This window comes from Gastrolobium bilobum, unplaced genomic scaffold (assembly GCF_033153095.1).
Source record: "Gastrolobium bilobum isolate Gb01-03AN ecotype WA unplaced genomic scaffold, APGP_CSIRO_Gbil_v1 utg3131, whole genome shotgun sequence".
In the NCBI taxonomy this organism is placed as follows: Eukaryota; Viridiplantae; Streptophyta; class Magnoliopsida; order Fabales; family Fabaceae; genus Gastrolobium; species Gastrolobium bilobum.
The window spans coordinates 149,919-164,125 of NW_026896554.1; the positions used below are offsets into that span (position 1 = coordinate 149,919).

The window sequence follows — 14,207 nt, forward strand, 5'->3', positions numbered from 1 at the left end:
TACAACCATATATCATAACCGTTGATTTCCGCCAATCAACGATTATGATTTTTGCAAATTAAACTCATTAATTAATTATTAATTCATAGTAAATGACAACTGTTGATTGGCGGAAATCAACGGTTATGATATATGGTTGAAAGAGGTTGTAAAAAAAAAAGATTGTAAGTATAACCTTCCTCATATATATATATATATATATATATATAAGGGGCATGATATTCTTACATCAGTGTAAGAGTTATAAGTCATACACTCAATCTTGATCATTGATCCACTTGTATCCAATGGCTCACATTACTAAAAAATTATAGCCCTTGGATATAAGTGGGATCAATGATCAAGATTGAGAGTGTAACTTACACTGGTGTAAAATGATCTTGACCCTATATATATATATATATATATATATATATATATATATATATATATATATAAGGTTTAATGTTTGTTATTTTAAAACAGGCATAGTTATGTCATTTTAAATGAGAGAAAGACATAAGCACTGAAAATTATGGGAGAGAAAGTGAGTGGTTTTTTTTTAATATAAAAAAAAATTGGATTTTATATTTCTCTCACTTAAAATGACACAATTTTATGTATTTTAAAAAGATAAATATTTTTTGTTTAAAATACATATTTTTTTCATATATATATATATATATAATTCTTATTAAAAAGTATTTATCATTTTGTGTCATTTAAATGAAGACTTTAATTTTACCAAAAAAAAAATGAAGGCTTTAATGTTTCTAAGGTGAATGTAGATAAGTTATAATGAGAAAGACTATTATAACCATGAAATTAATTATAATTACAAAAGTACATTAGTTTTTGCCCCAAATTGACGTCATTTTGGATTCAATGTAGATAACTTATCTACATTGACTACAAAAAAGAACTCTTAAATAAAAAGATGTTATTTTGGTGCATAATTGGTGATTGTTTATATTATCTCTCCTCCATTCAAAATGACATCATTTTATTCAAAATGATGTCATTTTATTTAAAATGACATAAAATAATATTTTTAAAAATGATAAATACTTCTCCCATTTTATTATATATATAATAATATTTTTTTACTTATTATTTATTTTTCTTAATTACTCTTACCTTTATATGTGTAACACTCTCAAATTTCTAACAATTTATAAAACATTCTTATAATAAATAAAGGGTAAAGCTACTATCATGTAACATAATCTAAATAATTTTTCTTACTCAAACAAAAATGCATGTGGGTCCCATACATATTATAAAAATAAAAAAATAAAAAATGCTGGTGCGGAAACCAATGGGTGAGTAGGTAAAAAGTTTTATATCATGTTATATAATATTAGTTTTCCTCATAAATAAATTGTCAAAATTGTTTATCAAACTTTTTTTTTTGTCAAAATTCATGTTTTATATAATTATGATAATAGAAATATTGCGAAAGCTAATCTAAAACTAATTTGAAAAAATATTACCGAGGCACCTGTACAGGGACAAGTGCAAGGCTAACAAAATAAAATCTAAGACTACATTTTTATACATAATATTTAAAACAAGTTAGAAATTCTGAGTTGTTATTTTCACTGCCCACTGCTAGCCCGATTCTTTGAAACCTATTTCAGTGAAAGTCTGCTCTCCGTAGGATCATTGGAGTCAAACAAACACAAAAGTCAGCAAAACTAGTAATCCTAATCAAAACACAATTAATGTAATTGATAATCAAATTAAATCAAATATCAATATATATAATCAAATAATGATCAAATCAACATCAATTCCACATTAATCAAATCAAATATTAATATATATATATATATATATATATATATATATATAATAATAATAATCAAATTAATATCAATTTCATCATATAATATTTATCTTTATTAAGTTCATTTAGTGTATTTAGTGGGAAGAGAACCATGGTAGACCCGGAGATTCTGCTAGTCTACCATGTGACCCGGATATCCTGTCAGTCACATATCAACAATTTGACCATTATCAAAAACACCTAGTGTGCACACTTCTTCCCAAAGTTGCTACTAGTATCATCTAATATTTCCAATAGCACAATTTATGCATAAAAAATCATCCTAATCCAATCAAACATTACCAATTAATGCATAAATGACCAATCAATTAATAATTCAATTAATCACAATTAATCATCTAATATATATATATATATATATATATATATATATATATTATTTTATTATTATTAATCTGGAGTATTACAAAGTATCAAAATATTTCCAATAGCACTCATATCGCACCTATATCGCACTAAATCATTTTATTAAAGGTAAAATTTGTATTATAATTTGTTATCTATCACCATCAATCTGGAGTATTACAAAGTAGCAAAATATTTTCAATAACACTCATATCGCACATATATCGCACTAAATCATTTTATTAAAGTTAAAATTTATATTATAATTTGTTATCTATCACCATCAATCTGGAGTATTACAAAGTATCAAAATATTTTCAATAACACTCGTATCACACTAAATCATTTTATTAAAAGTAAAATTTATATTATAATTTTGTTATCTATCACTATCAAATATATAAATATATATATTTATATATTATTGCTACTAATTTGTAGTTTATTATTATTATTATTACTATTCATTTTCTGAGATATTACAATATGGATTCACCTATTGTCACTCTAATTAGTTTAAAATAAGGATTATGGTGATGTTAATTGATATGTTTTTATTTATTTAATTTTTGAAAAATTAGTAAATAATACTTCCAAATTTAATAGCTCTTTATAATTTTAAATAATAAATGATAAAAAAATCTAAATGATAAAAATGCTAAACTAGCATTGTTTTTTTTTTAAAAAAAACAAAGAAGAGTTTTTTTTCGTTTTTTCCAGGTAAGTAAAACCCTATCTAAATTACCGGATCGAGAATGTTCTATCCCAATGGACATAACACCCAACAACAACCGTCCGATCTGGTTGATCTCTGATCATCGTTAGTTTATATGTTAAACTCTGAACATTTCTTGTCTTCTTCTTTTCCCTTTCACTGCCAACACCGCAGCCGCAGGAGACAACAGACACCGTTCTGGTGAGTTCTCACTCTCTCCGCAAATGCGTCGTTCCCCACTTTGAAAGCCTATCGAACTATTTCTTTTATGTTGTATTTCTTTTTCTTTTTTAATTTTTGATCTTTTTGTTTTTTTTTCTTGCGTGTTTTAGGATCACGAAGAAGTGGTAGGGTTCGATGGAGAAGGAGTTGGTTGAATTGTACGAAGCCGCGAAGAAGGCGGCGGATTCGTCCACCAACACCGACGGCGAACACGAAGAAAGCCGATGTATTGATGCGCTCGAGCAGCTCAAGAAATTCCCCGTCAATTATAAGATTCTCGTCAACACCCAGGTCATTTTTCTCTTCCTATTTCCCACTTTTTTTTTTCCAAAAAATAAAAAAAATCATGGTTTTGATTGGTTCATGTTTTTGGATGAAGCTTTTTGTTTTTAAATTTTTTTAATCAATTTTAAATGAGAAATTCTAGAAATGAATTGGTAATTTGAAGGTTTTGAGAGAAACAAGTGAATGCTAGGTTAAGTTGTGTGGGGATATGTTTTGCATCTTATAACGGGTCCGGGTTCAATATCAGGACAGTATTTAAAGTGATAATGTTGTTCATTTTGGTTTGTGTTGAGTACACAAAGTGATACATTTGTATTTTTGGATGAGCTGTGATTTTCACTTTTAGGTTCTGTAAATAGTTAGAGGTAAAAAGAAACACGTATCTTTTTTTTATTTTATTTTTATTGTTGGGCTGATCAATCATAATTCAAAAGGTTACTTGGGAACAGATAGTACTTTTTCTAGGGATGCAGTTCACTCATTTTTATGCTGCGGAGGATGCTTGGGGGTAATGTTTTTTATGCATTAGAGAAATGAGTCATGCAGTTTTGAGGTGTGGTGGGCATGTTGAAATTTTAAAAGAATTATATATTGAAGTTTTGATCATGTTTGGTTACAGAAGGTTTGCAAGTGTTGCCTCGATTAACTTCTTAACTGAAGAATTTTAGTATCACTTTGGATGGTAGAATGAAGTTGAAGTTACAGAATGTTCCATTAGTTCATGTAAATCTAAACTACCATAGCTTCCTGAGGTTGTCCTTGTATCTGGGATCTTCTATTTGATAGTGCCGGTTATGTCATTTCTGTTGGGTTTGGATCCTCTCCTTTTCCTTCGACATATGACAGTGTCATTTTATGAGAGAAAATGACACAAACTACTACTGAATCTGTAGACCCTGTAAAGGTAATAGTTGGCCCTATACAAATAATAATTGTGTCTTCTTTCTCTTTCATAACAGGAGACTGTCATGTTCTTGGGTAAAAAGAGATGATCGAAATCCATTCTTGTCGCGCATAGTGCACTAGATCATATGTCGAAGACCCGATAGAGTGTATGTAGAAATAGTGGTCCCTTTTTCTCTGTTGCCAGACAGAATGAATTGTTGCTTCTGTTTCATACTTTGGATTGCCTTGACTGATGAATAACAAAATTTGTTATTGGGTTTGTGGTGAATTGGTAAAAAATACATTCCGTTGTGTTTGGAAATTGGAGTTATTAAAAATTGAAAATGATTTGAGTTAAATTGAATTTTTTTAATTTGATTTTGAAACCAAGTCTCATGCTTGGAACTCATTAAAAAAGGAATAAAAAGTGGATTTTAGAAAAGGTTTAATGTCTCTCATGTTGTAGGAGATAATTTTTATCTCTTTTTAGAAATAAGTTTGTTTCCTATATCATTCTAATGCACCTGGGTGACTCGCTTGGATTGGGCTTTTTCATAATTTATTTCTTTATTTAGGGATTTTAATAATTATTAGTTATTTCCTTTTTGTTATTTAAGATTATGTTTGAGTGTGCGTTGATTGTGCGTTATCTCCTTTGATTGCGCATGATTATAGTTATTTACTTTTTTTATTATTCTGTTTTTGCCTATTTAAGGCTTGGAGAACCCTATTGTTATTTGGTTGTTTTTGGTTAAAGAATATTAAGAAAAGAGAATAGTATTTTCTCGCAATCCTTGTATTTGTTTTTACTTCTGTTTAGCCAATTGGTTACTGCTCCGGCATTATTTGGTATCAGAGCCAGGTTGTCACTTAAATGGCTGAACAGAACAATGGCGGTCGAGGTCGAGATCGTGGACGACGGGGTCGAGGCGACGACGGCGGTAGAGGGCGTGGTAACACCCTTTATGGTGATGGTGAACAACCACACATCGACGCGCGAGACGCCACAATGGTAGCAATGGCTACTACATTGGCAGAACATGGTAGACAAATTCAGGAGTTCGAACAACTGTTTGCCCAAACACAGTTGGCCGAGTCAGATGAAGGATGGGAATCTGAAAGATCATCTCATGAGGAGGAAAGGAGATTCTGGATCTGGAACCAAGAGCGACGAGGACGAAGTCAACCTGGAAATCAATCCTTTTTTGCTAATATTGAGGTGAAGATTGAGATCCCAGAATTCGAGGGCACTACTCATCCAGATGAGTTTATCGACGGGTCACACACCGTCGAAAAGGTCTTTGACGTCATAGACTTGACAGAAGACCAGAAGGTCCCGATCTATGATGAATAAGATGAAGAAACTGTTACAACAAAAATTCTTACCCATTCGCTATCGGCAGGAGGCATTTATTGAGTACCATAATCTCAAGCAGCGAGACCTATCAGTTGAACAGTATACAACTGAGTTTGATCATTTACAGATGCGCTGTGATATTGCAGAGGAGGACGAACAACTGGTTGCTCGTTACCTAGGAGGACTGCGAATTGAGATCTCAGATGTTGTATACCTACAACAATATTGGTCATATGAGGACGTATGTCGACTAGCTTTGAAGGCAGAGGAGCAGTGTAATAGAAGAGGAGGTACTTCAAAATTCCAACCCAGATTTTGTGACAAAGGATAATTATCAAACTCGACAGCCAACACTAGTGCGGGGATGGAATCTTCTAACCCGAAACTAGTGAGCAAGGGGGGAGCGATCAATGGTGAAGCAAGCAAGACAAGGACTACGACAAAGAGATGTTTCAAGTGCCAGGGTTTAGGACACTTCGCTGCTGATTGTCCAAACCGGCAGTATGTTACTCTTGCGGATACTCAAGCCCATGATATAGGCCCCACCTATGATGAGTATGAAGAACATGAGGTGGATGGAAGGTCTAAAGAATGTGAGATTATTTTCGGTGATTCAGGCGAAGCCTTGGTTGTCCGAAGGGTGTTGAATGTGGACATCATTAATGATGAGTCGTGGCTTCGACACAATATATTCCGCACCAAGTGCACCAGCGGCGGTAAGGTGTGTAATATGATCATTGATGGAGGGAGCTGCAAGAATGTAGTCTCTAATACCATGGTCGAGAAGCTAAGATTGAAAACAGAGGAACACCCACAACCATACAAGCAGCTTGCTTGGCTGAAGAAAGGAAGTGAGGTGAAGGTGAACAAGAGGTGTCTCATACAATTTTCTATCGGCAAAAGGTACACTGATGAGGTGTGTTGCGATGTGATTCCGATGGATGTGTGTCATATCTTGTTGGGGAGGCCATGGCAATTTGATAGGAAAACGAAGCACGATGGCTTCAAAAATACTTACACTTTCAAGAAGGACGGACTAACTATTACCTTGGGTCCATCTGAATTAAAGGGGGAGGCGAAGAACATTATGTTGTCTAGAGTAGGTTCCCAAGAGGAATCTACTAATGCCATTGAGATATATGCTTGTGTGGTGATAGAACAAAATTCTGGTGTTTCTGACATTCCTTTACAGGTTAAGCCATTGCTAGAGGACTTCGTTGATGTGGTTCCTGAGGAGATGGCATTGGAATTGCCACCTATGATAGACATCCAGTATTGTATTGACCTTGTGCTAGGAGCTGTTATTTTCGACAAAGCTACATATAGGATGAGCACTGAGGAGCAAAAGGAGTTACATTCACAGGTTCATGATCATATTCAGAAGCAGAATGTGAAATATAAACAGCAGGCTGACAATCATAGAGATCAAGCCATTTTCAATGAAGGCGATATGGTATGGATCCACCTTAAGAAGGAACATTTTCTGGCTAGCAGGATTGTTAAACTACCTAGAGCTAATGGTCCCTTCAGGGTGCTCGGGAAGATCAATAACAATGCTTACAAGATTGAACTTCTTGGGGAATACAATATTTCTAGTACTTTCAATGTTGCTGACTTGTCTCCTTATCATGATGATGAAGAGGGCATAACGTGCGAGAATAACCATGAAGATCCGTTAGATTCGAGGACGAATCTTCTTTTGGCAGGGGAGAATGATGCACCTGGGTGACTCGCTTGGATTGGGCTTTTTCATAATTTATTTCTTTATTTAGGGATTTTAATAATTATTAGTTATTTCCTTTTTGTTATTTAAGATTATGTTTGAGTGTGCGTTGATTGTGCGTTATCTCCTTTGATTGCGCATGATTATAGTTATTTACTTTTTTTATTATTCTGTTTTTGCCTATTTAAGGCTTGGAGAACCCTATTGTTATTTGGTTGTTTTTGGTTAAAGAATTTTAAGAAAAGAGAATAGTATTTTCTCGCAATCCTTGTATTTGTTTTTACTTCTGTTTAGCCAATTGGTTACTGCTTCGGAATTACATTCCATCACAAGATTTGATTTACAAATTAAATGATATCCCACCCCCTTCCCTCTTTCTCCCCCCAATGTTTCTGCTGGTGAATCTCTGTATCCCTTCTTAGTAAATGGGTTTCTTTGCAAATAATCATAACAGATGTATATTGTCAATATTGCAAAGGTTTTATTATTACTACTACCATTATTTTTTTAAAATCAGAAGTTATTGATCTATCTGAGGGTGACAGTGGATGCTCCATCCTTTCAGAGGTAAAATGGGAAAATAAAAAAAAGGTCAAAGGAAAAATTAAAGAGGTGATCTATAATTTAGAAAGAAGGGATATGATATTATACTTACTTTATTTTATGCCTACTCTATCTACTCATCTCCAACGCCGTTGGATCAGAATCTCAAGAGGGGTGAGAAAGGGTGAAAGTTAGTTGAGATTTTGATCTAACTGTATTGGAGATTAGTAGATAAGGTAAGCATGAAAAAAAGATAGGTAAAATATCCTATCCCTAGAAAGAAATAGAAAGTGCAGAAACTTTTAAGTATTTTTTTTACTAAAAACTAAAGAAAATTTTATAGATTTTCTTTTGAGTAGAAAGTTGCAATAATCATGGATAGTTTTATGCTCTAGACTTCTGTGTTTGTGAACAATGTGGCATCTTTGTCATGTGATGGGTTGATGGCATAATGATGACTTCAAGGGGCAGCTAGGTATCCCCTTTGGGGAGAAAAATAATTTAGGGATGGATTTTTCGTATAAAGCTGTTCCTGAGTTTCCCCACAACCCAACCCCAAAAAATTAGGGGAACTCTTAACTGATCCCCACACCTGTATTGATTTCATGGCTTGATCTGTATGACTTAAAGATTTGTTTTTGTTTTTTTCTTTTTTAATCAGGTGGGCAAACATCTTAAAGTTCTCACTAAGCACCCAAGGCAGAAAATTCGGGCCTTTTCCACTGACCTCATTGAGATATGGAAAGGCATAATTATCAAGGAAACAAGCAAAAATAAGAATGGGGGCTCTGATAATAAGGGTGAGACAGAAAATGGGGAGAGAGCTAAACCTGGGAAAATTCAAAAGAGTCCATCTTTGAAGGTTGAGAAAGGTGAAACTGTTAAGGTTGAGAAAATTGATAAGAATGGTACACCAAGGTCAAGCTCAGAAAATATAAAGAAGGTGCAAAATGGGGATGTCAAAATTGAGAAAACTGATCATGTCGCAAGCGTCAAGGTGGAAAAGATAGCCAAAGAGGAAAAGCCATTTTCTGGAGCAAAGAAAATGTCTTCCACCTCTGCCAATCCTCCGAAGCTAAAGAGTATGATTAAATCTAATGACGCAACACGAGACAAAATAAGGGAAATTCTCCAGGAAGCTTTATCCAGGGTTTCTGGAGAGGCTGATGAAGATATCATGGATGAAGTTAATGCGTGCGACCCTATTCGTGTTGCTGTGAAAGTGGAGTCTGTACTATTTGAAAAGTGGGGTCCTTCGAATGGGGCTCAAAAGGTTAAGTACAGGTCCTTAATGTTTAACCTTAAGGATCAAAACAACCCTGATTTCCGGAGAAAAGTTTTACTTGGGGTTGTTGAGCCAGAGCGGCTGATCAACATGAGCACAGCAGAAATGGCTAGTGAGCAAAGGAAGCAGGAGGTCGAGAAAATCAAAGAGAAAGCTTTATTTGACTGTGAGCGTGGAGCTCAACCAAAAGCCACAACTGATCAATTTAAGTGTGGTCGATGTGGGCAAAGGAAGTGCACCTATTATCAAATGCAGACTCGCAGTGCTGATGAACCTATGACAACCTATGTCACTTGTGTTGTTTGCAATAACCGTTGGAAGTTCTGTTAGTATGATGATGACTGGTGAGTATCTCAAGAGCTGTTGACATTCTTTTACTTATTTAGGGTTTGATGCAGTGGCTGTCATTATGGTTCCACACTGCAGTCGTGTGAGGATTCTCTTCTCAGAACTGTTACATGTAGAAATTTTTTAGGGAAGAATGTACTTTTTATTCAAGTTCTAGCTTAAGTTTTCGCATTAAGTAGTTTTTTATAACTTTGTAATTTCGTCTATTATAAAATTGCACAATTGTTTTTCTCAAGTTTTCTTTGTCGATTATTGCAGTATTTACCTAATGTCATCTAACCTAGTTGATCGCATAACAAAACGGTCAGCCAGAGCTAGGTTTTCTTGGTCACAAAACACAGTTGTATTTTTTATTTTATTTTTTGTCCCTGGTTTTTCTCGGTACAAGCCCAATCATCCAATCCTGATACATTGTACTCCGCTGCTGCACATGATTCTTTTTTGGTTAGAGTATTTGTTTTCGTTTGGTTTTCAGCATAGCTTTAGTGTCAAGGTGTTGCTGGTGAGTTTCGAACTCTTCCAATGCAGGACAGATCAGTTGCCAACTTTAGCCATACCTTGTGGTCCTAAGCTGCCATTTTAGTAATGTGTACCGACTCCCCATTTTTCTCATCACTAGCTCAGATAACCAGAATAACTTCTTAAAATGACATTTTTATGCTACATTGAGAAGTTACTGGAAGCAGTTAAAATCACTCACTCCAGAAGAAAGGATTGAAAGAAAAAGTGTACATTTTGTAAGTACAGTGTTTTTAAACGCAAATCAGATCTTCAATAAGGGTTTAGTGTTTAATGATAGGGGAAACATTTTTTCCTTTCAAGCATGTAAAATATCTCCTTTTAAATTAAAATAAATAAGTTGTTTTGGTTATTTATTTATTTATTTAAAAAAAAAAAGATGTTTTGGTTAATTGCCCTGGAAGATGAGTTCTGCCAGGAAGAGAATTCAATATTAGTGTCTGACAGACTGATAGAAAGTCACCGTTACAGCTGAACACACTGATTCCCTTTGGATGGTTCTTGAAAAGACTAACGTGCTGTTTCGTTGAAGATTTTTTAAAACTTACTTATGCAAATCAAATTGGCAAAAGTAAGAAAGCAATGTTTGGTAGATGGTTTTACAAAATTTTCCTAGATATTGTATTTGCATAGCATTTCTTATTTGTTCATAGAAAGCAAGACAAAGTTACTGTTTAGAAAGACAACTTGAGGATGATATTTTACATTTAGCTAGCTAAATGGCAAAAGAGCAACTCACTAATAGACTTAAATACCCTCATCTAAAGTGTAAAGGTTTCACTTTTTTTTATGGGGTTATATTTGTAATTTGAAGTTATTTTTCCATCTATATTTTACCTCAAATCAAACATAGACTTTATAAATCTTACTTAATTTACCCAGTAAATTTTTTTCTAAACAAATAATTTTTTTTATATTTTCCTACCAAATTCACTTTCCAACCATTTCTTTGTTAATTACATTTCTCTAGTATTCAAAAAATTTCTCCTCAATCAAAAGTGCGCCGAAGAATTGTTGCGAATAAAGTAGAAGCCGTTAACTAATCAATCTCTGCAGGAAAAATTGAGCATTTGATGTGAAGGTTACCATGTCAATATGCCCAATAAATCTAGCTCTTATGCTCAATTTTTAGCTATGCTATTCACGATGGATGAAATAATAATGCAGCACAATCACATCGAGAGCTCGAAACAGAAGTAGCAACCACAGAAAAATATAACGGGCAGTGATATTATCGTCTGTGTACAAGGTAATGTAGCAAAAAACTTCTACATTCGAAGATACAATCGGTTACTATTTTCTTGATGGGGTTTATTGAAATAAACCGGCTTATCTAGCTAGTAAGGTAAGAGAGTCCAAAGTCAAATATAAAACCCATCCCAAAACCTAACTAGATAGTAACATTTATTTCAACTACAATGAAATTCCAAGTCACTGCCTACTTTTGAGAAAGAACATCACTGTTCAGTTCCTTAAGAGCTTGGAACACTCTAGAGCTTCTATCAAATATACGAGCCCTTCGGTTGTAATCCTTAGGCTCTTTTCCCACATCTTCACCCATAATTGCTTCCCTTTCCAAACACTCCAACAGCTCCACCACCCCATTCCCTTCTTCACATTTGTGCCTAAACCTTGCCATTCCAATGCTTGCCTTCTCTTCATCTTGGTGTGTGTTCATCTCAGCTTCCAGTTCTCTCTCCAACTCTGCCACCGAACACCAGCTTGCACATCCCATATTCACAAACCCGTTACCCTTTCTCTGCTGTACTAGACAAGAAGCATGGTTTGGCCAAGAATGGATATTCACCTTGAAAACCATATTTCTCACCTTGCCCGCGTTCACATTACAAGGGACACGACTTTGACATGGAACAAGAGGGTGGCTGGCGTTGCTCAGAGGCAGGGACATGTGTGTATTAGCAAGACACGAAGACCCCTTCACGGTTTGGCTCAAGTTCCCCGAGCTTGAAGGCCTTGGATTGGATGGATTCTATTTATGGAGGGTATTGACAACAAGAGGTGGAGAGGGCACGCGTTTGAATTCAAAGAGTTCGTTTTTCAAAGTGTTGTCTTCATTTGCCTATATTGTCTAAACATTTTGTGAAAATTTGCGCTGTCTGTGACGGTGTAACCACAAGGTACAAACGAATTTGGATACGGCAACAAGATAGTGTTTCCTACTTGCAAGCCACAACCTTCCAAAATAGGAAAATTCATTAATGATATTTGACCATAAGTCGTTGATTTTTTTTTTATCTAATAGTTCTAAGACGAAATGTCAAATGATCCTAATAAGGATTGAATATTATATTTATTTTTATATCATAATCTCTAGAGAAAAGAGAAAAAATAAATGTCAGTTAAGATCTAATAATATTGAAGAGAAATAGAAAAATTAAATATAAAAATAAGTAGGCATAATTTTCTAACCCTTTTAAAATAATAAAAAATAACTAAATATTGTTAAATCTTAATATTACGTAACAAGTATTTAACACATTTTATCAGTATTTTTAAATTTATATAAAATATAAAATGTAAAATTATTAATTAACTGAAAAACATTTAAAAATATAAAAAATTGTGTAAATAATTCAAATAAAATATAAAAATATAAATTAAAAGAGATAAGTATTCAAAATCATATAAAAAGATATATATAATTTCAGTGAAGGAAAATAATTATATAAATTGCTCAAAAGTGAAGGAAAAGAGTTATGTAAAAAATCAATTCAACCCGAAGTAAAATTACATTGATAATTTTATACTTTTCTAACCAGTGATATCACCCAAATACATGTAATGACATGTATGATAATGAATTCATTGCTAGATATAGAGAAGACTCTAGGATGAGGATGGGAGAAAATATGGGATAAGGTAGGTTGTCTTAGAAAGAAATAATCACGTAATTTCAGCACACTTCAAAAGCTTTTACTTCTACAACGGGATTGGTTTTGTTCCTATTTCTGCCCTATAAAAGTAGGGATTTATAAATATCATGTCTCTGGATGAAGCTTGCATCATGCTACACTCACAATGCAAGTGAATCTTACCAATTTTTATAAAAAACAAAAAACAAAAAAGTGATACATAGATATCGATATGTCTGCAGGAAGGAACAGTAGATTTCATGTAACATAACCAAATGATTTCTCATAAAAGTATAGAGGATAAGATCAAATGGTGATAGGTCATTTAGTAAAAAGAAATGAGTAAGTGAAAAGAAAAGTATCTCGATTCGATTATTACATATTATCTTTGAGAAAAATTTAAATATCTTCATTTCTAACCCGTGTTTTATTATGAATTAGTCTTATAGTCGACTCAAAGAATCAAAATTTAAGTAGATATTAAGAGAAACTAACTCGTTTCAAAGAAATAATTAAGATTGTGATAACTTAAAAAAAAATATAGACGATAAGTTAAAGGGTTTTATAAGAGTTATGTTGTAGGAAAAGTGATTCTGTAATGTTATAGAGATTCGTCTTGCGTGCCGTATTTTTTTTTGCTTGAAAAAGTGTGAGCCCCACAAAATATTGTGTGTGTAGGAAACTTTGTTGTGTCATGTTAAATGATAAATGCAAACCCCTAAGTTAAAACACACATATATATTGACACCAGCATGACATATATCTGATTTCAGCTTCCAACGATTGATACAGCAGAATAATAAACTCAGAGAACTGAATTTGATATTTGTGAACAGTGACATTAAGCATAAAAAAATTAAATCCGTGGTCCTGTTGGTTTAGCTTGATTGTGATTTGTGACACACTTAAGTATTTTATTAACTGCTGATTATATTTAGAATGGTTTTAATTATAAAGATAACATTGAATAAACACTTGAAAAATTGGTTCAATACCAAGACGTCCGTCAAAAGTTAAAAAGCAATTCCGGCCCGAGTGATGCCTGTTTGGATGTTCTTGTAAAAAAAGTTACTTTTATGCCATATATTTTAGAATTGTTTTTATAAAAATTAAAATTATTTAGATTTAAAAAAAAAAAAATTAATTTTTGACTTCAGTTTTTTTTATAAACTAAATTTTTTAGCTTAAAAAAAATAAATTTTTGACTTTTTTGTTTTTTCTTTTAAAGCAGATGTTCAAACAGATTTTGCAGTGAGAAATATTTTTTTTTCTAAAAAAA

General features: G+C 33.2%; 2 protein-coding genes across 2 annotated transcripts; one reads left to right on the forward strand and one right to left on the reverse strand.

The window, feature by feature from the left end:
* The first annotated feature begins 3,041 nt into the window (after window positions 1–3,041).
* On the forward strand, window positions 3,042–9,878 carry LOC133300505 (transcription elongation factor TFIIS). Its single transcript, XM_061500068.1, has 3 exons — window positions 3,042–3,089; window positions 3,221–3,401; window positions 8,565–9,878. The coding sequence occupies exons 2-3, from the start codon at window positions 3,246–3,248 to the stop codon at window positions 9,516–9,518; spliced, it is 1,110 nt and encodes a 369-aa protein (XP_061356052.1). The 5' UTR covers window positions 3,042–3,089; window positions 3,221–3,245; the 3' UTR covers window positions 9,519–9,878.
* Window positions 9,879–11,280: 1,402 nt separating this feature from the next.
* LOC133300512 (uncharacterized) lies at window positions 11,281–12,272 on the reverse strand. The gene is made up of 2 exons (XM_061500073.1): window positions 12,168–12,272; window positions 11,281–12,045 (listed from the first exon to the last, which is right to left on the reverse strand). Exons 1-2 carry the CDS (start codon window positions 12,270–12,272, stop codon window positions 11,494–11,496), a joined length of 657 nt encoding a protein of 218 aa, XP_061356057.1. The 3' UTR covers window positions 11,281–11,493.
* Window positions 12,273–14,207: the final 1,935 nt, after the last annotated feature.

Excerpts from the sequence above, each read along its gene's own strand:
- LOC133300512 (XM_061500073.1), bottom strand. The coding sequence starts at position 12,272 with ATGAATTTTCCTATTTTGGAAGGTTGTGGCTTGCAAGTAGGAAACACT. Across the intron at positions 12,046-12,167 it reads GTTACACCGTCACAGACAGC|AATCCATCCAATCCAAGGCC; the intron begins GCAAATTTTCAC and ends CTCCATAAATAG.
- LOC133300505 (XM_061500068.1), top strand. The coding sequence starts at position 3,246 with ATGGAGAAGGAGTTGGTTGAATTGTACGAAGCCGCGAAGAAGGCGGCG. Across the intron at positions 3,402-8,564 it reads AGATTCTCGTCAACACCCAG|GTGGGCAAACATCTTAAAGT; the intron begins GTCATTTTTCTC and ends TTTTTTAATCAG.